The sequence below is a fragment of the Lynx rufus genome, unplaced genomic scaffold (assembly GCF_022079265.1).
Source record: "Lynx rufus isolate CCGP_SWC_20201006 ecotype Redwood Valley unplaced genomic scaffold, mLynRuf1.p SCAF_7, whole genome shotgun sequence".
NCBI classification, from domain to species: domain Eukaryota; kingdom Metazoa; phylum Chordata; class Mammalia; order Carnivora; family Felidae; genus Lynx; species Lynx rufus.
In genome coordinates, this window is record NW_025814889.1 from 36,465,387 (window position 1) to 36,492,933 (window position 27,547).

General features: G+C 35.5%; 1 protein-coding gene across 1 annotated transcript in view; it reads right to left on the reverse strand.

The window, feature by feature from the left end:
• The window catches only part of ERC1 (ELKS/RAB6-interacting/CAST family member 1), a 516,249-nt gene that overhangs the window by 255,387 nt on the left and 233,315 nt on the right, over positions 1–27,547 (reverse strand). Inside the window, exon 14 of the mRNA XM_047065409.1 lies at positions 12,656–12,787. Within this exon, the coding sequence (XP_046921365.1) occupies positions 12,656–12,787 (132 nt within the window). The remainder of the gene's footprint in view (positions 1–12,655; positions 12,788–27,547) is intronic.

Sequence of the window (27,547 nt, forward strand, 5' to 3'; positions counted from 1 at the left end):
AATATTTTTTGTTAGCTAATGTAAAAACTCATAAAACTGCAATTAAACTTTCCATTGTTTAGTAAATAAAGCGACACTTCTATTACCAGAAGTGTAAACATTCAGGATGTCAGAATAAAATTTCACTCATTCACTCATTAATTAATTCATTCACTCAACAAGTCTTCCCTGAATGCCACTATGTATCACACATAATGGTAGGTATTCAGGATACAATAGTAAACAAGACACAATCCCTGCCCTCAAGGAGCTTTCATTCTAATAGAGAAGATGGAAATAGTCTCTTAAAGTGACAGACAGTAAATAAGTAATAATAACACAGTGTTGCCAAACAAACAGTACAGGGTACTGCTGAAAAACACGGGAGAGACATGTAACTCAGACTCAGGAGATAAGAGAAGGTTTTATGGAAGGAGAAGTAGGATTTATCCAGGTAAGAGAATGAAATAAAGATGAAGACACTGCTTCATTCACAGGTGACATGTAGTTCAATAAATGCAAACTATTCTTCGTTCTTCTGCAAAAGGACTCAATGAGCACTGATGTTCTTTTTCTCTCCAGGAAACATTAATATATCTAAGAATTTCGTTAAGTGATTAAATACTAGTATTTATCATGATAACCAGCAGTTAATAGGTAAGCAATAAATGTCAATATATCAAGCCTTGTAATTATATTAAGAGTAAAATTCTATGTACTTTCACTGTGTCACGTTTTCTAGTAATAATAGAGAGTAAAGAGGTACCTCCTCAATTTACGTGTATTTGAGAGTGACTGGTTTATAGTTTTTAGCTCATAGCACACTTCTAAGCTAAAGCCATGTATCCAACTCCCTACTGGACAACTTCATGGGAAACAGGGCACAGGTATCTCAAATTTAACATACACATAGTTGAATCCCTACACTAAACTCCTCCTCCTCCAGCTTTTCCCATAGTTCAATAAACACCACCACCATCAACTTAGCTTTCATGGCAGACAACACAGGCATCAGCCCTGCCACCTCCTTCTCCTTCATCGTCCACATACAAAACATCAGCAAATCTTACTGCATCTACCTCCAAATAAATCTCTCCATTTTCACTGCCAACACTCTACTATGTTCCTGGATTATGCAGTATCTTCCTAACAGGTATTCTCCCTTCTACCCTTATTTATTTTTTCCCTATCCATTTTTCATATAGTTACCAGAATAATCTTTTCAAACTATAAAATGGATTTTCATCATTCTTCTGCTTAAAATGATTTAAAGGTTAACCATTATGATTAAGATAAAACCTGAAATCACTGATGTGACCATCCTACATAATCTGGTTTCTGCCTACCTCTGCAGTTTCATGTCATAGGATCTGTTCTCTTACTCCTTCATTTGCTCACTCACTCATCTACCTACCCACTCAGCCACCAACTCACTTCTACTCAATTATTCTCCACTAACTGGTGGTTCTCTTTTTGCTCTATAGCATGACTATACCATGCTCTTACCATTATTAAGGTGTCCACACAAGTGGTTTCCACTGAAGTAAATTTCTTGACATTTTGAATCTAATTCCTATTGACTTTTCATGTGTCAATTTAAATACCAGTGTCTTAGAGATGCCTTCCCTGACCATTTATTCTAAATAAGTTCCCCTTGTTATACTTTTTATAATACTATACTTTTATTTGGCTATATCACAATCTCAAAGAGTAAGTTTATGCCTGTGATCATGTGATTAATCTCCATAACATATAAACACCAGGGGGAAAGGGACCATATTTTTTTGGTTCACTAATGTATTTTCAGTTTCTAACACACAGTAAACTCTCAATTAGCATTAATAAAATGTATAACAGAGTAATGGACTAAATGGTATCTTGGAGGCCATTAAACTATTCATGCTGGGATGGCATATTCTCTCTATGGACAAACACCTCTTTCTCACTTCTATAACCTTTCTACTCCTTTTTCCTATACTAATTCCATCACACATGCTATAAATTGAAGTGTCTAGTATTATACGAACACGGGGTAATACACACACATGCACACACACACACAATTATAGTATCACTTTGAAAGTGACCTAGTCCTTTACTAATCTAAAGGATTATTTCACCATTATTTCTTAAAGGAATAATTACTTTTGACAAACAGGTTTGTAGACTACAGATGTTTTCCCAAAAATGAAAATTAAAAAAGGATCAACTACATCAGTGCTTGTCCTTCTACATTATCAGTACTACAAAACTCTGTCGGGCTCAGGAGGAAAAATTAAATGGTAGTTTCTAAGTACACATGTATATATGGAAGTATCTATCCATCCAACACACTATGGAGTTCAGCCGTCCAATACAGTAGCCACTAGCTATATGTGGCCATTTAAATTTAATTGAAATTAAATAAATGTAAAAATTTGGTTCTTGGGGCTCCCGGGTGGCTCTGTTGTTTGAGTGTTCAACTTTGGCTCAGGTCATGATCTCATGGTTTGTGAGTTCAAGCCCTGTATCAGGCTCACTGCTATCAGTGCAGAGCCAGCTTAGGATCCTCTGTCCCCCTCTCTCTCTGCCCCTCCCCTGCTCATGCTCCCTCTCTGTCAAAAATAAATGTTAAACAAATTTGGTTCTTCAGGGGCTCTAGCCACATTTTAAGTATTCAACAGAAACGTGTGGCTAGGAGTTGCCATACTGAACAGGAGAGATATAAAACATTTCCACTTGCTCAAAGTTCTACTGGATAGTGCTGGTATAAAGACTACCAGAGACTTTGGTAACAAATAAGCACCTATGAATAAACATGTATATTCCTAGAATTCACTTAATATCAAAAGAAAAAAAGTAACTTCTGTTTGGAATTCAAATCTTTTTAATAGGGAATGGTATTTAGATACCACATCTGAGCACCAGAGAGGGTACACTGCAACTGAAATAATCAACTTTTTTAGGTACTTTCAGTACACAGGAAATGTGTGTCCATATGCATCTAAGTGTTTAAGAGAAAAAAGACATGAATATTAAACAGATATTTCCAATTCAAGATTATGAGGATCAAACACAATTTTCTTTAATCTTAAATTTTCTGTATCTTCTTACTTCTAGGAATAAGCTCCAAGCATGATGTTCTCAAATCCACATTTTGTTTTAAATCGTGCTAATGAGAGTGTTATTTTTCTTTCCCTCCCTACGTTCCTTCCTAAAGGAAACCATAGAGTAATAAATGACTTTGTAAAACTGGAAGATAGCTTTAGGATTCAATTTCACAGTACATATTTGTAGCCGTTAACTAAAATCACTAAAATTATTTTTACGAGAGCCTAAAAGAAAATTGGAAAATAAAGGACAGACTAAGATCCTGAATTAACCTAAGACAGACTCTCAGAGGATGGATAACCCAGTGACAAGAACGATACCTCGTTGACTGACTTACTAGTTGGCTATGGCATTCCCAGGTGATACAGATATTACACATTTTAGGCTGAGCAATGGATTAAAACTTGCGACTTAACGTCACAAGGATTAAAACTTGATATATGGAAACGGGAACTTTTAATAAAAAGCATGTTATCACCAGTACTGAATCGACCAGGTGGGTCTGTAGATACTAAATTTCTCTGGGGCCTTAAGCCTTCCTTTAGAGCTATCAAGAGTCATGGTAGTAACAACAGAAGCTTCAGTCGTAGCTAATGTTCACTGGGTGCTTACTATATGCCGACTTTAAGTGCTTTATATATACCACCTCTCTTTAGTGTGGCAGATATATTTAGTATCTTTGACAGCTCAGGGAACCAACACAAATAACTTGCCTGGGGGCACTTGGGTGGCACAGTCGGTCGAGCATCCAACTTTGGCTCAGGTTATGATCTCACAGTTGGTGAGTTCAAGCCCCATATCGGGCTCTCTGCTGTCAGCACAGAGCCTGCTTTAGATCCTCTGCTCCCCTCTCTCTCTGCCCCTTCTCTACTCTCTCAAAAGTAAATAAACATTAAAAAAAAAAAAAGTAACTTGCCTACAATTACCATTTTTAAGTGATGGAATCATAATTCCAACCAAGAATTCTAACCCAGAACCCACTTTCTTAGCTATGTAGTACAACTTCTCTAAAGTTCTGGAGTAGCTTTATACTACAGAACCAGAGTGTACAATCTATGTACCTAACCTATCACTTCTGCCTTTCTCAGACTTGCTTCTCCTAACACTCACCATGACTAATTTCAACTTCATAGAATAAGAGTGTTTTGTCACATGAGATGAAAAAGCCTGAGGGAAAAACTGGTTTGAGGCAAGGAATCAAGAATTCTGGATTTGGATGGTTTCAGGTTGAGAAGTCAATGAATTATATGAAAAAAGGTATGAAGTAGACATGTACACAACTGTCTACTTCATTAGTTTGGACCTCAAAAGAGAAAAGTGGGCTGATCATAAATCTGATATGGTAACAATTTTATTACTTACACTAATGTAGCTATCATTTCTTTAGCATAATTTCTTGGTTTTTATCCTCAAACAAGTTTTTCCCTCAGGCTTTCTCCTTTCAGAAAATGGAACTACATCTGCCCAGCTGTCTAGCCAGAAATCAGAGAATCATCTTTATTCTCTCCTTCATCCTTATCCACACATGCAATTTTATTTAGCTCTATTACTCTTTTATTTAGCTCTATTTCCAAAAGACATTCTAAATCCATCCACTTTTCTCCATCCCCACTGCCACTATGTAACTTACTCACCTATTACCTAATTTACAACTTCTTGCCTAAACCAGAAGCCTACATGATTTTGCTTGTACACCCACTAAATGTTTATATTAACTATGCTTTTAACCTGGTATCTATTTTTTTAACATAAGTTTAAAGAGTTGCAAAGAATGTGATTTCTTAGGAATTTTTTTAATGTATATTTATTTTTGAGAGAGAGAGAGAGAGAGAGAGAGAGAGAGAGAGAGAGCATGCTCATGTGTCATGCAAGCGGGAGGGGCAGAGAGAGGGAGAAAGAGAATCCCAAGCAGGCTTCTCACTGTCAGCGCAGAGCCCCACAAGGGACTCGAACCCACGAACTGTAAGATCATGACCTGAGCCAAAATCAAGAGTTGGACGCTTAACCAACTGAGCCTCCCAGTTGCCCTTTCTTAGGTATTTAAATTTTATTTTTAAAAAATGAAGCATCACTCTTTTTCAAGAAAGTATCCAATTAAATGTAAATATTATGGAGACTTGATATCTACTTTTATCTATTTAAAAACTAACTGTAAAGACAAACTGTTCTTAATTAATTAAAAGTTTTTATGTTCCTTTTTCCTCTTTGACCTTATGTTTCTGTTACATTTCTTCCTAAAATTTTATACTGACATAATTTATTTTATGCTAGACTGTTTGTATAGATCCTGTCTCGTACTTCTGCACCAAAGATATATACATAAATTTAAATTTCTTACTTATAAAATCTCCTGTGGTCATAACTCTATTAGTAAATTATTTCAAATTGAGTTATCATTATAACTACTATAACATAGAATCAATAGAAACTAACATACATATTTTATATTTTGAAAAAATATTAAACATAAAAAGTAAAATTTTATTAAAAATGTAACTTATCACTAAACATTTATCTTAATGAAACTTTTATTAGATATTCCTTGATAAATATTTCTTATTGGAAAAAAGACCTAGGATTCAGTACCAATTCTATTGTATGTTTCATTTCCATAGGTGTAAGCACTAAGAAACCTTTATATAAATAAGTAAATAGGAATGGAAGGAGCTTTTTGTTATAGCAATATCTCAAAATTTTGCACTCCTTCAGAATTGTATGCCCCAAATCACATATTAGCCCATCATTAAAAATTATTTATAATTATCAGCTGGCAACTTAATTAGGTTATCCTTCAATTTTATTGGAAACAAAGAATTATAAACAATCTGAGGGTTTTTTTTTTAATGTTTATTTAATTTTGAGAGAGAGAGAGAGGCAGAGCATGAGCAGGGGAGGGGCAAAGAAAGAGGGAGACACAGAACCCAAAGCAGGCTCCAGACTCTGAGCTGTCAGCACAGCTCAAACTCATGAATGGTGAGATCATGACCTGAGCTGAAGCTGGACACTTAACCGGCTGAGCCACCTAGGCGCCCCCTGACTTTTCTGATCCATCTTCTTAATACTAATATTTGGAATTATCCATTTGTTACTGTTCCAGAGGGTTTTTTCCTCCTAGAGGAATATAAAATACTAAGATTCAGGAGAGGTGTGCCTATTGTAAAGTGAGGGATGCACACTGAAAAGAAAGTGAAAAAAGAGAATCTACACATCTTAGATCAATTTGAAGGAACAGTATGTTTAGAAGCTGAAGACCTGTGCCCGTGCTCCTTTTTGGAAAATGTTCATGCATCTCCAAGTCTATGTGCACCTCAGTTTGAAGACCTCTGGCCCAGGCTATTCTAACAACTCATCTGATCTTCTTACGTCCACTCAGCCTTATTGAATCCATTTTCCAACCAGCAGTCAGATGACCTTTTAAAAACACAAATCAGCGGCACCTGGGTTGCTCAGCTGGTTAAGTGTCCGACTCTTGATTTTGGCTCAGATCACGATCTCACAGTTCATAGGTTCAAGACTCACATCGGGCTGTGCACTGACATTGTGGAGCCTGCTTGGGATTCTCTCTTTCCCTCTCTGCCCCTCTCCCACTCACATGAGCACTCTCTCTCTCTCAATAAATAAACTTTAAAAATTTCTTTTAAAAAACCCCACAAATCAAAGAATGCCATGCACTGATTAAACCTGTTTAACTGCTTCCACCATTCTAAAAAAAATAACCCTGACTTCTGGCCACCCCTTACATAAGACCCTGCACACCTTACACTGCTCCTACCCCCTAGTCATACCAGTTGTCCTCACACATGTCTAGTTCTTTTCACCTTCCTGCTGTCACAACACTGATTTCTCCCCACTGTTCACATGGCAGGCTTCTCACCCTTTAAGACACAGATTAGGGTGTCTGGGTGGCACCCCAGGTTAAGTATCTGACTTCGGTTCAGGTCACGATCTCACGGCTCATAAGTTCAAGTCCTACATTGGGGTAAACCCTGCCCTTCTCTTTCTCTCTCTCTCTGTCCCTTGCTTACTTGCTCCCTCTCCCCCTCCCCCTCTCAAAAAAAAAAAAAAAAGACCCAGGTTAAATGTTACTTTCTCAGAGAATGCTCCCTGAGCATTCAATCAAAAATATGTGCTAACTTCTCCAAATTCACCAAATTATTGCCTATTACAGAAAACCTGTTCCTATTCTTTACAGACCTTCTGACAAATTGTAATTTAAAAAAAAAATTTTTTTTTTTGATTTAGGATCTGTATCTCTCTGTAGACTATAAGCTCTCTTAAGGGAGAGACCACAGCTGCTGTATTCATCACAATATATCACCCCAGACTACCACAGCACCACTGGATACTCAATAAAGATCTGTTATCTGTTGAATGAATGAATGAATGAATGAGCAAGCAAACCCATGAAAAAATATTATCTGCTTAAGTTCCTTCAATAGTTCTCCACTGCCTTGAACATAAAATGAAATGCTGGAGTAGAACATGAGACTAAATTTGCTTAAGCATGATCAGATTGCAGGCACCTCCCTATCCCTCCCACAGTTCTCCCTCCCATAGATCATGCCATACATATTTATCCTAAATTATAGCTACTAACCACTATTTAAAGTTTCCTGGATGCTTCCAGTTTTCACATATGCTGATCCCTCTGCATGGAATATGGGGAATATCCTTCCACATCTTTTTTGCTTAGTTCTTTCTTTTTAAGACTCAGCTCATGCATTGGCCATCTCCTCCAGGAAGCCTTCTATAGATCTCTCCAATCTGGATTGTATGCTTGTCCCTCCTCTTCTTATTCAGATCACTACCATGGCACTTACCAAACTGAACCATAATTATAGGTTCATTCTTCAGTCTTTCCAAACAAACTATGAACTTCTTGAGACAGAGGCTATTTTTATTACCTTTTTATTTCCAGTGCTTACTGTAGAGTCTGGAAAACTACAAGGTATTCAATAAAAGTTTGTAGAAAGGGCAGCGTAAGTAAAAGGGTCATTATTTTATTTTCTGAGCATTACTGCCACTTAATTTAAAAAATGAGAAATATAACTTACTATAAATATTCAGACCAGTACAAGACTATGTTTATATGACCAAAGAATAAACTGTCAACTCTGGGAGTAGCTAAAAGTTAAGAAGGCAATGGAAAAGATTGAAGAGTACAATGATAGTTTGATTAGCATACATCATCTTCTGTAGGCTACCCAGTTACTAGTGATGCTTCAGGAGTGGCAACTGTTCTGTTTGAAAAAGTATTTGGGTATCATGGTGATAAATGCTGTGTAACTGATTGGATAGATTTGCAACCAATAGGGAATTTAATATATCTTTAAGAATAAAAAAAGAGATGGGACACTTGACAGTTGCCAGTTGCAGACTGGGCCCCATTCACTCATGTGTCTTGCTCCACTTCCTCCACAACTGTGTCTGACAAACCAGACATGACTGAGGATAAGAAATTTGATTAAGTCAAAATTGAAGAAGTTAGAAACACAAGAAAAAATCCACTGCCTTCAAAAGAAACAATGGAACAGGAGAAGCAAGCGAATCATAATGAAGCAAGCATTTGTCACCAATATGCACTGTACATTCCATAAGCACTGCCTTCTTATTTTACTTTTTTTTTTTTAGCTATTTAACTTTGCAAAATGCAAAGAAACTGGATCAAGCTTAAATGACTATACTGCCCATTTTCACAATAAAGAATCAAGAACTTCTGACAGGGAAGGCCAAAAGCCTGTCTTTCCCACCTGCCTGTCTAGCTGGAAGGAAAGGAAAAGAACTTGCATGTTGAAGGAAGAAGGTGGATAGTACAACTGTGAGATCCAGAGTAAAAACCAAGCTGGCCCAAGGTAGGCTGTAAAATGCAGTTTAATCAAGAGTGCCATTTTTTGTTGTTCAAATGCTTTTAATTACTGGAATGCATAATACCTGGGAAAAAATTTTTAAGATGTAATCCTTAAAAATGCTCATTAATCTAGAAGTACCTGCATACAAATCACAGGTATAACCTTATGATCTTCTGGGCCAAAAATTTAAACTTAACATACAAGCCAAATAATATCAAAATGGCAATTTAAAAAATGAATACCACTATTAAAAATGAGATTTTAAAACAAAAGTCAGAACTCGTGTAAATGTTAGTTATATTGAGAGGATATATCTTTATCCCTCAAAACATTAAAAAATGCACTTTAGGAACATATAAATCCAGCCTACTGAGCCACAAGAAAATGTCTTACTACGTTAGAGGGGTTTTTTAAATCCTTGGTTAGCAATGTAGTTGTAAAAGACTTCTTCAAAAAATAATCTTAGTGAAGATATTTAAAGTATTCTTTTCAAGTTAAAAAAAAAAAAGCATTTCAAAAATTTAACCTTACAGCAGCACTGCTGAACTAAAGAAATTGCTCCCTACCTCCTCACAATTATGAGACTTAAGACAGCCAAAATTACTCTATTCTCATTTTAGGAAAATGGATTCTCATATTCAACAAAACACAAAACCTGCTAAAACTTGAGCAGAGAGAAGTTTCAGAAAAAGAAAATCCATGTGGAAAAGCACAAAGCAAAAGTAAAAGGAGCCCTTGGGTTTCCCTCCATGGGATTATATTCACTTTCACTTCTCCATTTGCCAACACAGGTTATAGGACATCTTCCTTCACTGGATCATTATATTTTTATATTTATATTTTATATTTTTATATCATTTATATTTTATATTTTTATATCATTATGTATCTTTATATTTGGGGGCACAGGCTCAATATGGAATAGCATGTATTGGGAATAAAGAAACTGTAACGGGATCCTGTAAGAAGAAATGTTTTCCCTTGACCCTTTTTTGCCTCTCAAACTTTAAAAGGCTCTGTATTTTATTTTAGTAAGAGAGACTGTTCCCAAACAATTTTACTCTGCACTTTAAGAAATCAAGAAATGCAGATATTCTCCTTCTATTAGAGGGTGTTATTTCTTCTCAGAGGCTAAATTTAAGAGACAGAAATGTCCCTAGCCAAAAAAAAAAAAAAAAAAAAGCTTTACCCATTTAAGATGTTTCAAATGAATATTTCTAGATTACCCTGGTGTATACAATTAATACATATAAGTAAAATTAACAGCAGAGCTGAAAGACAGAAAAAGATAAAAATAAAAGAACAGAAGATGACAGCAGGAGGGGACAGTGGATTAAGATTATATAGCCTCAGAAATACAAACATAAAAGAGGCTTCTTCATACTTTAAACCACTAAGAGCTCAAATGACTGGTCTCATGCAATATTTTACTCAATAGCTTCAGATAGGCAATGAGTAGCACCATGGTAGAAAAGAAGAAAAAGATAAAGAGGGAGGAGAGAAAGAAAAAAGCATGTAATTAAAAGCAAATTATATATAGCCACTTTGGAAGACAGTTTCACAGTTTCTCACAAAGTTAAATATAATCTTACCATACAATCCAGCAATTCCCAGGTGTTTACCTAATTGAGTTGATAATTTATGTCCATAAAAAAACCTACACACAATGTTTATAGAAGCTTTATTCATAATTGCCAAACACTGGAATCTAGATGGTCTTCAGTAGGTAAAGGAATAAACAAATTGTAGCATATCAATACAATGGAATATTATTCAGAAGTAAAACAAAATGAGCTATCAGGCCACTAAAAGACACAGAAGAACCTTAAATGCAGAGGCTAAATGAAAGAAGCCAGTGTGAAAAGGCTACAAACTGTGTTTCCAACTATATCGACATTTGGAAGAGGAAAAACTGGAGAGACAGGAAAAAGACCAAGGATTACGGAGGTGGAGGAAGGATGAATAAGTGGAGCACAGGGGACATTTAGGGCAGTGAAACTATTCTGCATGATACTGTAATGGGGAATACATGATATTATACATCTGGCAAAACCCAGAGAAGTGAACAAGATGAAGAGCGATCCAAAATGTAAGCTATGGACTAGTTAATAATGTATCAACACTGGCTCATCAATTTTAATAAATCTGTCACACCAATGTTAACACTAGGGAAAAGAGGTGGACGAAGGAATATATGGGAATTCCATGAACTTTCTGCTCAACTTTTTTGTGAACTAAAAAAAGAAACTGATCTAAAATAAGTCTATTATAAATAAACAATACATAAACACATAAATTTATAAATAAATCTACCCCCCAAAAAGAAAATTATAACTAGGTTCACACAATAATACGTTTTAAAAACACATACCAGTTTACATGTCATAATGACAGGATGTATTATTAATTGTCAACATTTCTATGATTCCCAATATGTAAGACTTGTCATTATATGATTCCTAAACAGAAAAAAATCTTCACAGAAAGAAAAAAATGGGGTCATTTTGAAAATAAAGGTAAGAATGTACAAAAGGTAAAATCAATAAAAGAAAACACCTCTTCACCCTGGAACAATGACTGTCACCATCCCTTCTCTGAAGCTCTCCACTACCCAAGCTCTACTTAACTGTACATGAGGAAATATTCAAATTACAAGTGGACAAGGCATTTATGTAGGAACAAGGCACTGAAAGACACGAAAAGTTCAATCTCTGCTAATAAATATCAGTTTGTCTTTCTACACTTAACATTAAAGAAAACATATCCTCATACTAACAGTTAAGAAAGGACCTCCTTAAGGCACACACTACACCATGCCTGCTTTCAGAATGCACCTTCTTCCTTGTTACGCAACAGTATACCTTAACTCACAAGACCACTGGTGGTCTCATCATGGGGGTTCCCAAAAGATTCAGGTTACTCTCTCAATGAACTCTTTTTACCATATTTCTCCAACAAAGAAATGGAAAGGAAACAATAACTAAAAAAATTAAATGTCACGATCTCTGTGTAAGGAAGATTCAAAATCTCTATTCATATTCTCAAAATGGAAACTGATATTAGAGACTTCACTTGTTAAAACCATTTTTCCATTCACATTTCCCATCTTTAGTTATACCTCCTAACAAAAAAGTTAAAAGCCACTGCACAGAGATCTAAAAGATGTAGAAAAATATATAAAGCAAACACCACACACAGCAACAGTAGAACTCTTTAATAAGTCACCTCAGGGTTGAGACATACTGATTGGTTAGTCTCAAGTGTCATGATATCTATGTCCTTCATACTTGCTATTCACCTTTACTTGTTATAACTTTAACTGCTCTCTTGAACAAGGCAGGGTATAAATAAACTATCTGCTATTTAAAATTAACATTTTAACTCAGATCTGTTTGTGTTTTCCCATTCATTTAAAAGCAGGATTGTGACCAGTCTTGCAACAAACAGACAAGCTCCATTTCATCTCAACAGATACATGAGCATATACTACATAAATATATGTGAAATAAGTCCCAAATTATGAATGCAGAGATTTTTAACATCATAAGTCAATTAACATGAGCCAAGTCTTATGCAAACATAAGAATTCCAATTCTTATTTAGGTCCAAATACTTGTACCTGATGAAGTGCTTCTGAAACCCTATAAACATATGCAGAGTTTGCCTAAACTATACTGGTTGGGTTTTACCTTTTGTTTAACCAGCAGCATTGCCAGTAACTGTATAAAATTGCAGACCTGTTTTTCAGCACTGGTCCTGGCTGACTCCTCTTGTGCTAGCACCATTTCTCGCTCTGCAGTTATCTGTACACTTTCTCTTAGTGCTTCTTCCAGCTCTTCAATCCTGTCATCCTTCTTACGGAGACTGTCCTGGAAAACGATGGAAGACCAGGTGAAGTAGACTAATTAGTTAACCCAAGAGAGCCTATTTATCAAGAAAGGTTATTTGCTTATTAAATATTCTTCCCTTCAGAAATAAATCCAAGCCAGAAAGATATCTTCACAGAGGAAAGAACAAGGGAAGAAAAGAAGTCTAATAGGAGGTTGAAGAAGAATATTATTAAGAGCAAAGCATCAAGTTAGTTAAGCAAGAGAAACTTGTGATGGATTTGTTCTCTGTAACACAGAGAATAAAACCGTGTTAAGCAGCACACACAGCCGAGGGCTTGATTACTTAAAAACACAAAGCTGTTTTTGAACTACTCTCTAAACTGGGCTTTAAGCCAGCTTTGATGAAGCCTAAGTAGTAAGACACAATACGAAAACATTCTCTCTCCCTGAAAAGTTCAGCCTAGATGAAAAAGTTAGATAAACAGCATGATTTTTCAGATTATATTCTTCATATAGACACTCATTAGCAAACTAATTTAGAAAAAAGAAATGAAAGTGATGTTTCCTAATGATTTCAAGACAGCAAAGTTTTCTCTTAATTTCATATGAGAAAACTAAAAATGATAACTGGATATAAGTGATCTGGTTAAGGATGAGTAATTTCATTAGCCAATCAATTCCCACTAGCATTGATATTCTAAATAAGCTGAAAAATTAACTCTTGGGAAGGTAAATATGGATTTCTATCAGAAAGACAAAATCCTATAGGACTTTAAGAACACGTAATAAAGGAAAGATCTTAAAATAAGAAGGATAAATGAAGCAAAGGCCAAGCAATATTAAGAATTAGATTCATCAGATTATAAGCATTTCCTCTTTAAATTCTTCTAGAACCAAAAGATTAAAAATAAAGTGCTGCCTTTTATTAATACAATTAAATTAAAAACACAAGAACAAGAGTTACTAAAACATTCTCCAACTTTCAGAATACTTGCCATCAGTAAAAGATATGAAAGGATTTTGTCTTTTTTTGTGCAACTCTCATTTAATTAGATTGTAGTTCACTTTTATAAGTGCAAGGCACAGAAAGTCCTTCCTAACAACTTTGTCTTCAAAAATCCAGAACTTGAAATCTGTCAAAGGTTAGTCAGATTTTTCTTCCAGCACTAAAAGAATAGCATCTTTAAAAAAAAGAATATTCACATTTCAGTAATGCATGCCATGTCCCCCCCCCTTTTTTTTAAGTGTTCATTCTTCTAGTAGAAAATGTTATAAAATACCCTGATTTGGTCCTGTAAGTAAGGTTCTGCCTTGTACAGGACAGTTTAGCTCTATCAAAAAATGCTTTCTTGAAATCTTAATGCTTCCAGGTAGCTTGCCATGAGTAGCAGAGTGCAGCTTCTAAAACCGTTGAAGCTTCAGCTGAAGGTTCCTAAAACAACGCCAGGGGAAATGAAATGATGCCAGTAAAAACAAAGGCCAAGGTAGTTTCAATTCAAAGAAAATGAAATGTAACAGAAGGATTATGTGGAAAGAGACAGATCAGTGAGTTCAGTCCTCTCAAAATGTCTAATGAATAACTTTATTTGTAGTAACATGGGATTTTGAATTATAAATTGTAAGCAAAAAGAATCACTAATGTTTCCCATTATCAACTGGTTGTGAATAACTCAGAATTATGTTTTTGTCCGGTCAGTTATTTTCTTCACTCTTAAGCTGTCTTTTGAAGATCTCCTGAGAGGCTTCTGTTATTCTAATCTAAATTATCCCAAAGAACTTCCCAGAACCTATTTCAAACAAACAGGCTTATCTGCATTTCTGCATGGACTGCAGCTTTGCAGTTTTATCAGTAAAACTTTTTTAGAGAGAGTTTACTTAATAATTTATCATAATGCAGATAATCAGTACAGGTTTTCATACTGAAAGTTTCATCAAAACCAGTAAGAAAATCAGTCTACCATATGAGCTCAGTGCACCAGGCCATTTATTTAAGCAAAGTTTTCCAGAGGGGGCACCTGGGTGGCTCCGTCGGTTAAGCATCTGACTCTTGGTTTCGGCTCAGGTCATGATCTCAAGATTTGTGAGTTAAAGCCACACATTGCGCTCTGTGCTGACAGTGTGGAGCATGCTTGAGATTCCCTCTCTCTGTCTCTCTCTCTCTCTCAAAATAAACTTAAGGAAAAAAAATTTTTTTCTAAAAGTTTTCTGGACTTTGTGGTAAACAAAGCCTTGCTCAAAATCTGTGTCCATAATAAGGACAAAGAACAAAAGCCAAGAAACACCATAAATAAAAAGAAGAAAACTATTAAACAATATTCATGAAATACGAAAAATTACATAACTTATACTATCTAAGATCAATGTAAAACTAAGTATGGAACCATTTGCTCTAAGGAAGCTGTAATAAACCAGGGTAGTAACAGAAGAATGAAGACACCAAATACCCTCATCACCTTCAAAACCAACACCAATAAAGTCCATAACTACTTAATCCATCTAGTAAGATTTGGCTCCAGCTTTATTTTCAGAATCTTAATAGATGTTTGATAAGGTAAACAAGGAAGTTTCCTTTGTACTGAATTACACACCTTGAAACTGTTTCATTTAATAAAATATTAATGAGTTTTTAATAAATAAAATATTAATAAATTTTCATTTAATAAAATAAAATGAATCTGTTTCATTTAATAAAGTATCTAAATGCCAAAAATGAATAGAATCTTTCAGTTCTACAAATACTGGCACACTGGCACACCTAAACACACTGACAGATCATATTTATAATTATCTGTTCTTGTTGTTACACTTTCGGTGACATTTTCTACACTTAGACCATAATATGGGTATTCTCTCTCTTTTTTTTTTAAGTTTAGAATACTAGAGAAAAGATTTTTAAAAGTTTGGAAAGACCAAAAATGATCACCCACAAAGAATAAAAAGTTGGAAGGTACTGGAATTTTTTATGGAAACACATTAGGGAACTAGAAGACCACTGAAGTAATACCTTCAAAACTCTGAAGGAAAGATGCTTTCTGATCTAAAATTCTATATCCGAACTATCATTCAAATGTAAGGGAAGAATTTACTTCACACCACAAACTCTCTCAGAAAGTTAGTAGGAATGTGCTCCAACAAACTTAAGAAGTAAACATACAAAGAGGAAGACATGGGATCCAGAAAAAAAGGAGTCTACCACAAATGAGTGGTGAAGGGAACCTAGAGGTAATGACAAGCTTAGAGAATAACTACAATTTGGAGGAGAGGATAGATACTCACGGAACGGTGTTTCCAAGAAAAAACGGTGGATGAATGGATTACCAGGTTAATAAATAAGGGCTGATGTATTCTACAATAGTACCAATAATGAAAGGAATGTTAGAGTAGGAGAAAGGAATTTGGGAATAAACTGGTGATATGTATACAAATACATAATAAAACATATTTAAAAACCGAAAGCTGTTGTTATCAACAGGAAAAACTAAAGGTAAACTAAAGGAAATGTAATCATAATATACTACGTGCTTGAGACATAATAAGGTAAAACTTAATAAACTACGAGATGGAAGGAGGGAAGTGTGTGTGGTAACTTGCATTAAAAGGCTAATTCCTTATCATTCACAGTAAGAAGTCAGCAGGTAACTAATGTCCAAATAAGGAAAATAAGAAAACAACAATATAAGAATGTTATTTGGAAAGGGAGAAGTAAACAGAAGAAACAACCAAAACGGTGAAAGTACTTGTCTCAGGGGAGCAGGAATCCAGGTTAGACAAGAATGAGGTTGAGGGCTATCACAATTAATTGTCAGCCATGTAGCATTATTTCACTTTGTAAATGATATAAATAGGTATTGTTCAGAAAAAAAATATATATCAAATTTAAAAATATGTTAAAAGAGAAGCACATAATGCAAATAAATTAGTAAAAATACAAGAATTTCTGGCAATAGTTATAAATGTGGTAACTATTTCAGGTACGGATACTCTAAACATATGGGTTAACTATATACTATGGAAAGAGAACAGTCTGGGCAAATATACTGCAAGATAGTGCTAATGGTGAAAAAATATATACGAATTTTAAGGCACTCTTCCTCGTTTTTTTATTCAAAAGTTGAATTTTTTCATGCCAATAATTTGTATAGCATGTCAAAATTATCAGAAATTCTTTTCTGGGGCGCCTGGGTTGCTCAGTCGGGTAAGCGTCCGACTTCGGCTCAGGTCATGATCCTGCAGTTCATGAGTTCGAGCCCCGTGTCAGGCTCTGACAGCTCAGAGCCTGAAGCCTGTTTCAGATTCTGTATCTCCCTCTCTCTTTGCCCCTCCCCTGTTCATACCCTATCTCTCTCTCTTTCTCTCAAAAATAAAATAAATAAATTAAGAAATATTTTTAAAGAAATTCTTTTCCAGTCATTAGGTAATGATGGTATATTTTAATAAGAACATTTTTGAGATAAAAGTTTAAACATCCCAACAGCATATGTGTAAGACACAGCACCAAGCCCTAATTCAAATAGCACTAACTATTCTGCCAACAGAGAAAAACAAACTATGGATTTAAAGGAAAAAGAATTCAGCATATGGCATATCACTTTAATACCTAAGATATAAAGTGCCTAGTATTAGCTGTTTATTGTAATATAATAAGTTGCCTCAAAACATAGCTGCTTAAAACAACAGTGAACATTTTTTTAATCTCACACAGCTTCTGTGGGTCCGGAACTCAAAAACAGCTTAGCCAAACAGTTCTGGTTTCTCATGGGGTTATAGTCAATACGTCAGTCAGGATTCAGTCCTCTGCTTCCATTTACATGGTTGGCAAGTTGGTGATAGCTATTGGCAAGGGGTCTCTGTTCCTCTCCACAGGGCTGCCTGAGTGTCATTACGATATGGCGCCTAGCTTTCCTCATAGCAAGTGATCCAAGAGAACAAGGCAGACGCATCAATGTCTTTTATGATCTAGCTTCAGAAGTCACATACTATCACTTCTGACATTTTCTACTGTTCACACAGACTAATCCTGACACAATGTAGGAGAGGTTACACAAAGGCTCAAACACCAGGAGGTGACAATGATCTGGGGCCATCTTGGAAGATGATTATCATAGCATGTTAGAGTATACCTTTAGTATAAGAAAACTGAATTATCAAATGGAGCAATGAAGCATGACAACAGTGAATATCATAACTGCTTGAGAGTAGAATACCTGTTAGGATAACAGGGTCTTACTAGAAAGACATAGCTTTTGCTATGAGAGTATATTAAAATGGAACCAAATTAACACTAGATTACCTAAAATGTAAAAGACAAATATTAAGCAGACTTCACAAAATTGGGATATCCATTGGCTATCAGCAAAATATACATTTTGTCAACAATTATTCAGAATAAAACTCATGATGGGATTGAGTTCTAATGAAATATTTGTTTTATAAATTTTTTAAAATGTTTGTTTCTGAGAGAAAGACAGAGACAGAGAGACAGACAGAATCTGAAGCAGGCTCCAGGCTCTGAGCTGTAAGCACACAGCTCAATGCGGAACTCAAACTCACCAACTGAGAGATTGTGACCTGAGCCGAAGTCGGAGGCTTAACCAACTGAGCCACCCAGGCACTCCTCTAGTGAAATATTTTCTTATGATTATGGTAAAAATTAAAGTAATCCAACTTAATTTGTTAGTAGTTCAGTACTAAGAATACTCAATATGCCAATCAATCAAAGGTCAACTGAAAAAATTACTGGGCAAATGTTTAAATAGCTATATGTAATAGAGAATACTAATAGGTTTAGTCCTCACATTTTAGTTAAGTTTCTTTCTTTTGGAAACAAACCCATTTTTAAGGAAATTGGCCCTCACCTATGAATTCCCTATGAATTTTCATTATAATTGATTTTACTCTTAAGGGGGAAAAAAATCACAAAATTTAGCAAAAAAAACCAGTCTAATTTAAAATTACATAGAGAGGAATTATTTGTACTATTTGGAGTTAGCCAACTGTCTAGCCCTCACTATTTAGAAAAATGTTAAATTGGCAGGGTGGGGGGAAAAAACCACATAGAGGAAGAAACTTCAATTTCATTCACCTGCTCTAACTTGGAATTTCACTCTATTTAACGAATTTAGGCAACCTTAAATTTAGAATGTACTGTATACCACAGACAACTCACTTAAAAGCCATCTGGAGACAGGAAAGGAACATGCTTTACCATTTTAAATAGTTTGTATCACTTAAAATGAGAGCAATATCTTTAGAATTTTACTTCAACTGCTGTAAGTTATGTTTGCACTCATCAAAACTAACAAAGACCAGTTTTCCTACCATGAGATTAGGTGCTGAAGCCTACTTACTATGACAACTACACTTATCAAATAAGGTCAAATAAGATCACTTCATTTACAGAATATAGGGTTCAAAGCAGGGGGTGTGTATGACTAGTTTTGGGGGTATGGTAGAGGGAGAGAGGAAGTGGGAAGCTACCAAAGAATTCTTCATATCCTTAAATAAGAAGACTCCTATAGTCGAATGAGATTAGGGCAAAAGCTGTGGCAGCTGTAACTTGAGGCAAATTAACAAGAAGACCAGATTCTAGCAAATCCCATACTACTAATTCCCCTAATAGACTCATCTGAACTTTGCTTCTTGACATCAGCTCTGTCAACATCAACTATATACCACTGCAGCTCTAAGACTCTAGTCTCCACAGCCTTTCCTTCAAATCAAACATTCGTTAAGGACAGCAAAGGCAAACCAAACAAAAAAAAACCCAGCAATTAAAAATAATTTTTTGTTCTCTTCAAACATCTTCCTCACAATTAAAAGGAAAAACGGTACAATACTACAGTACCATAAAAAGAAGTCACCTGAGGAGCACTTGGGTAGCTCTATCAGTTAAGCGTCCAACTTCGGCTCAGGTCATGATCTCATGGTTTTTGAGTTCAAGCCCAGAATTAGGCTCTGTGGTGACAGCTCAGAGCCTGGAGCCTGCTTTGGATTCTATGTCTCCTTTTCCCTCTGCTCTTCCCTCCCTCCCTCCCTCTCTCTCTCTTTCTCAAATATAAACAAACATAAAAAAAAAAAAAGAAAGAAATCACTGGATAATGACAGATCTTCTTAAGCTTCTCCCTCTGTCAACAGCAGAGGGAAGGTCACTGCAAATCTCACAAAGATTCTCCAAGGTAACCCAGCCTCCCATGTTCACTCATCACTTTCCCAACTTGAACTCTGCCTTGGTTATGGAGGTCATTTATATATAGCTTTAACATATTAATGTTAACTGCTATCCATTATCCTTAACATAAAGAGACAGTAATTTTTTATTACTCTCAACCCCACTGCTTATTCTTCCTCTCTTTTCCCCATCCTCCAAGCATACAAACACATGCGGAAGATTTCATTAGAATCATTCAACATGTCAGAATTCAATTACCAGCTGCTTAGATGCAAACTGGGAGAAAAAAATTGAAGCTAGATGCACTGATGAAGTCAATTTTATGAAAAGAAAGCCACCCTAACACAGAGACAGAATTTGGTTATACATCAACTATTTTTTATTTTAAGGAAATGCTTTGGCATAAAATTTAAAGGTATTTTCTTCCCCCTTCTGTCCATAGTCCCTCAAACATCTCCCGCACTCAAAGTTGAACTCTGTTATAACCTTAATTTTTAAAAATCAAAGTCAAACAAGAGCAGATGCATTTCATTAAAGAAAGAGAAATATATACATATACAATGGTGCTTATTTATTTATTTGAGGGGGGAAGGGCAGAGAGAGAATCCCAAGCAGACTCCGCACTGATAGCATGCACCCCTACATAAATTTTACAGAATATATAGTAAAAATATCCCATGTAGATGAGCCAGGTTTTTATCTTAAAAATTCTGGTATCAAAAACTTGAGCAAGGACTTAGGGTTAGCCTAATCCTAGTACATGTCTCCTCTGATCAATAATGCTTATAGAGGGGCACAGGGGTAGTTGACTGAGTGACTGACTCTTGATTATGGCTCAGGTCATGATCTTGTAGTTTGTGAAATTGAGCCCCACATTGGGCTCTGTGCGGTCAGATTCCTTCTCCCTCTCTCTCTGCCCTCCCCCTGCTTGTGTGCATGCTCTCTCTCTCTCTCTCAAAAATAAAATAAAATAAAATATAATGCTCATTAAAAGAACAAGCATAAATTTTCAAAGTCTTTACCAAACATGCCAAAGATAACCTTTTATTTAAAATAATGAATAACTGATGTGGTCTATAAGAGGATGACTTTTGCCTTTGAGGTCTTAGCAAAAGGGATATATAAAGCCTGCTTCTGCTCTCTCTTAAAAATAAGAATCTTATTACAGACTTCACTTTCCAAATACAAAGGAGGAGTTTCCACAACAACACAAAGGAAAGGATTAAACCATTCATTTTACTGAGGTGAGGATATAGTACTTGTAAGAATTTTAGTGCCAAATGTAACTTTAACCAGCCATTATTTTATGGGGAGCATTCTTATAATAAGCCAAAAGGATGTGGCTAAAAGTTCCCATAGAATAGGGCTAACCTTTGGGCACCTGGGTGCCTCAGTTGGTTAAGCATCTGAGTTCAGCTCAGGTCAGATCTCAATGTTCATGAGTTCAAGCCCTCCATCGGGCTCTGTGCTTATAGCTCAGAGCCTGGAGCCTGCTTTGGTTTCTGTGTCTCCTTTTCTCTCTGACTCTCTCTCTCAAAAATGAATAAATATTTAAAAAAAAAGAGAGAGAGAGAATAGGGCTAACCTTAACAGTAGGAAGCATCTTAGTAGACTACACATGAATATTATCAATAAACATTCTTTCAGTAAATTTCACTGGCAATCAAATAGAACTGAACTTTGGCCAGAGAGAAAAGTATCTGCAGAGTCTATTTCAACCACTGTAGAGTTCCTTAGAATAACTATTTATGACTTGTTTTTTGTTTTCTAAATGGTAAAAAGCAGCACAGTTTGGGCTAAAACCTTTTAAAAACTGCACACATGCCAAAAATTTGAGTAGGTGCTTCATCTGCAGGAAAGCCAAATTTTCAACTTAATTCCAGCAACTATGCACAGGGTTGTAAAAATGGACCTAATTTGTATATACTTTTCCAGTGTGATCCCTAAGTCCATTTAATATTTCTTGAGAACACCATAAACACCCACCTATGTCCATATTCTAGACAGAAAAAGACCTGTTTTGCCAAAGAAAAAAATTAAAGAGGAAGAAATGACATAGGATTAAATCTTTAAATAGGTCAAGGAGAATATTTGTTAAGGAACCAAAATTGATTTTTACAAGAACATCAATATATTACAGGTACCTAATATATTAGGTGACACATCGCATACTATTTCTAGAAAGAGATCAGAGAATCTTAATTTTTTTAATGTTTTCTTAAATAATTACCCCCATGGCCAATGTGAAAACCAAACATAAATAGTCTTCATTTCAGAAAGGAAAAACATCTCTTACCCAAATGGAAGAATGTTTGCTTTTGATACAGCAAATCCAATCAATTTTTAAAGAAAAACACAAATGTTTCACTGATAATGCTTCTGAAAAGAGAATATGTCTAAATATACATAAAGTTTTCCTGTCACTGTTTCTATTGTCTTCATTTTCTTTGAACTTTGCTGTTAATATTCATTGGTCTCAGGAGAGCTGACTCACAAGAGCCACAGTGTTCTTTCAGCAGTCCCATTAATCTCTGTGACAGTACCCTCTCTCAAGGTTAAATTCAAATACTTATCTTTGTTATAAATAAAAACAAAGCACCAAACCACTATCAAACCAAGCTTCATCCCTACCCACCTTCAGTCTACTTTGTCTTATTATTAGAATATGACTAAAACTTATAGTTTTGTCAAAAGACAAAGTGAGTGTTAATACTTTAAAAATAAAAACATATAAGGTAAATATTCTCAACTAACTGCAGATAACATTTCTTTGTTAAAATATTTGAAGTCCTGGGTGCCTGGGTGGCTCAGTTGGTTGGGCGGCTGACTTCAGCTCAGGTCACGATCCTGTGGTTCGTGGGTTTGAGCCCCGTGTCAGGCTCTTTGCTGACAGCTTAGAGCCTGGAGCCTGTTTCGGATTCTGTGTCTCCCTCTCTCTCTACCCCTCCTTTGCTCATTCTCATTCTCATTCTCTCTCTCTCTCAAAAATAAACACTTAAAATATGTGTGTGCGTGTGTGTGTGTGTGTGTGTGTGTGTGTGTGTGTATATATATATATATATATATATAAAGTCCTTAAAGAGTAATCTATGAAATTTTAAAGACTACTAGAATGCTAAATATTGTAGCATCATACAATTTTTTTTTAATTTGTAACTTAAATTTTATTATAACAATTATAGCTGCAGTTAGTGAATGGCTGCCTATGTAAAACAATATTTAAGAAAGGCTGAAAAGATATGTTTAAAACAGCCCTTAACCTAAGGCAGATATAAACTAGCACAGAAGAGAAAGTGATTAAATCATACAAAAGCAATTATAACATATTAAAAAGTATAAAATGACAAAGTATAATTAAACATATAGGCTGAGGAACAATAGATAAGACAATAACAAAACAGGGTACAGATCATAAACAAAGATTAATTTTAAGCCAGAATGTTTAGGTGGTAAAACTGGAAATCCACCGGGAAAAGATTCTGTATAAGAAAAAGAGCATAGATTAGAAAATCAACAAACCGTATTTACGAAACATCAACACTATAGCTTCTCTAGAATATAGTAGCTATACTAGGAAGTATCTCACCTAAAAATGAGGTTAGAAATACTTAAAGGTTTGGTTGATGGGAGACTCCAAAGGCCAGGCTAAGATGCTTGTGAATGAGTGTTCTGGACATCTATCAATTCAACTGAAATCAATAAACACTTTTAGAGAGAACCAACTATGTACAACATACCAAGACCTAATTCCCAAACTCAAATATATGGGGGAAACAACACACAAATTATTAGTATGTAATATAAAGTAGGATAAAACAGATATCAAAGCAGAAACAAAGTCTAATGGAATTACAACAGAGGCCTGATTAATACCAACTGTGAGGATTTGGGCAGGCTTCACAAGGGAGGAAGCATCTGATCTGAACCTTATAAAGATAGGCAGCCTTTCAACAAAGAGATTTCCTAATCGCAACATCACCATCAGTCAAATCAGCTAAGATTATGCTTTCATATAATGTTTATTTAGGAGGTCCTTATTGCTGGGATTTGCCTAATTTCGTTTTTTTTATACAGCAATTACTTACAAATTGCACTATAACACACCTTTTGACAAAAAGAGCATATCACAGCACTCAGCACAGTGACAGTTCCATAATGGGCACACAATAAATGTTTACTGAGGACAACTACAGATTATTCTGAAATCTTATTTAGCCAATCAAGGTGAAATACAGCTTACAAAAAAATATTAATGAAACAACTCAGAACTAAATTTTTTTTAAATTTTTTTTTTTTCAACGTTTATTTATTTTTGGGACAGAGAGAGACAGAGCATGAACGGGGGAGGGGCAGAGAGAGAGGGAGACACAGAATCGGAAACAGGCTCCAGGCTCTGAGCCATCAGCCCAGAGCCTGACGCAGGGCTCGAACTCCCGGACCGCGAGATCGTGACCTGGCTGAAGTCGGACGCTTAACCGACTGCGCCACCCAGGCGCCCCGACTCAGAACTAAATTTAATACAGAGCTAAATTCTTGAGTAAGGGAAACAAAGTTCAGCAAAATTAAACGCAGACTATCAAGAGAAGAGGCATTATAATTAAAAAACACGACAGCAGAAAAGGCTCATCACCAATATGCGTCATCACCAATATGTGCAGCATTGTTTTTATCATTCATGTACTTTATTCATGAATATTGAATGGAATTGTAAAATAGTTTAGATGTATATATGGATCGTACTAGAAACACTTTAACCATTGTATTATCAAGTCTTAATATCAGTCACATATATACCTAAAGATAGACATTACAAAGACTTTGTGAAGGGCAGTGAATTTTGGTGAGTGTGTGACAGAAAAACTGGCCAAGGCAAGTGTATAGATCAGTATAGGACCATCTACTATCTCCAAGGTCAATAAGATAGAATGGAAGACATTTATCTACCTTAGCCCAGGGAGATCACTGCTCTTTCTTGACCATTTTGAATACACTGGATCAGACCACTCAGTGATGCTGTCCTCTTTCTCAGACTCTCAGCACCATTACCATGATGTACTTACTCCCCACTTTGGAGACCATCTTCTCTCTTGCCTTCTATAATGCCATATTCTCCTTTTTCTCTCCCATCTCAACTGGCCTTTTCATTTTAGTTTCTTTTCAAACACCACCCTCTCCTACCCAAACCCATCTCTACCTACTGAGGATTCCAACAGCTCAGCTCTAAGTCCAGGTTCTTCTGTTAATATTTTACCTCTAGACGATATGACTGATTCCTACAGACTTCAATATGATTTTTAAACTCAAGTCCCCAAAATTAATTTCTATGGACTTTTTATCATTATGTTACATTGTCTTCCCCATAAGGCAATATGCTCCAGAGGCTGTAGGGAGCATGTCTTTTCACTACTATATAGTCAAGTCTAGCAACAGACTTTTACACGTAGAAAGCATTTGATAATTTTATACTGAATAAATAAAAGACATCAAGTATGTCTAAGGAAAATGAGTAAAAATTAAGCCTGATATCTTGGAGGGATATAGACTAATCAAGGTACATCAACTCTAATAAAATAGCCATATTTTCATATCACAGCTTTATGATTTAGGTCAGATTTTCAGAACAATCAACTTGTTCAATTAAGTTCTAAATTAAACTAAGGCTTTAAGATATCAAACAATATGGAGAACACAGTAATATCTGCTTTGTGAATTTAGAAATGGTATTTGAAAAAAGCCCAAGGTATCTATCCTGTATCATTAAGCTTGGAGGTAAGATGTTTTTGAAATTCACAGCTCATTTATTTCAAGGGAATGAGAACATGAAGTGGATAATTAAAAGTGCTGAGATGGGTGCCTGGGTGGCTCACTCGGTTAAGCCTCTGACTTCAGATCAGGTCATGATCTCACAATTCGTGGGTTTGAGCCCCACATCAGGCTCTGTGCTGACAGCTCAGAGCCTGGAACCTGCTTCAGATTCTGTATCTTCCTCTCTCTCTGCCCCTCCCATGCTCAATCCTCTATCTCTCTCTCTCAAAAATATATAAACATTAAAAAAAAAAGTGCTGAGAAAAGAGTCAATGACAATTTGAAATAAATTTTTAATTCTGAACTAATTATAAAAATACAGAGAGGCTGCAAAATTAGTACACAGTTCCCATATACCCCTCCACCCAGCCTCCTCTAATGTTAAGAGCTTACATAACCATAGTACAGTGATCAAAATTAGGAAATTTACATTGGTACAATACTCTTCACAAAACTAAAGACCTTCTTCTAATTTCAACAGTTTTCCCCTAATGTCCTGTATCTGATTTAGGATTCAATCCGGGATCCCACAGTTCATTTAGTTAACATTTCTTCTAAGTGCCACTCCATCTACAATAGTTTTCAGTCTTTGTCTTTCACAATCTTGACACTTTTAAAGTGTACTGCATAGTTATTTTATAAAAATGTTCCAGAATTTGGATTTGTCTGGTATTTTCTCATAACTGGAATAAGATTATACATTTTGGAGAAAGAGCACAGATATGAGATTGTCTACTTTCTCAGTACATCATATCAAGGGGACCATGATGTCAATATCTGACTACTGCTAATGCGAACCTGAATCATTCTGTTAAGGTGGTGACTATTAGGTCTGTTCACAGAAATGTTAGTCTTCCCTTTATACCTAATAAACATCTCAGGGAATATATTTTGAGACTATTATTCCTCAAATGTTCACTCACTAATTTTCACAACCATCACTGGATCTGGTCTGCAACACTTATTACTGAGGTGTTTGTTTCGTGGTGATTTTTAAAAATCTGCATCCTTCTACACTTACTAATTAGAAATCTTCTTCGGGAAAGAACTGCTCTCACCCCCCTACTTACTTATGCATTTGATTATTTATATCAGTATGAGCTCATATTTATTTCATTCTATGGATTAAATTCAAATATTACCATTATTTATCTTTTTACTCAAATTGTTTTAACATGAGACATTAGGTGCTCCTTCAGGTTGGCTCCTATGTTCTTTCACAAGCCTGCATTCTTTTGTTGAGCATTTTCCTATTTTCTGGAACCACAAAGTTATCCAGGCTCACTGCATATTTTCCCTGCCCCAACCCTGAAATCAACCATTTCTTCAAGATGCCTTGGTTCATCTTACTGAAGAAAGGTGTATAGAAACCAGAATCTGGGTGTTAGGTGTGCTTACTACTTCTAAGCCCTCTTGGTGGACAAAGAGGAAATATAAGCGTATATAACAACCCCATACATATATACGTATCAGTATTTCTATATTTATTTGCATATAAATTAAATACCATGAATTCATACTAATATCTCTGATTCCAGTACAACGCTACAGGGTTTACTTAAGCCTTCCCACTTCACTTATTTATAACTTCTTGCTTGAACAATGAAAAGCTCGCCCTCATTATATTTACTTGAATTCTAGTACACATATCAAGTGCTCTCAGAATGGCTAGCCTATCCTTTGTGAGAAACACATTTATTACTAGATTACAACATTTATGTATAGTTCTTTGTCTTTAGCTTTCTAGCATTCGGTCAAGACAATGTCTTCCAAAACTATTTAGGTTAGTTCCTTTCTTCCCCAGCCCTTTGAGGGTGTTTGTATTA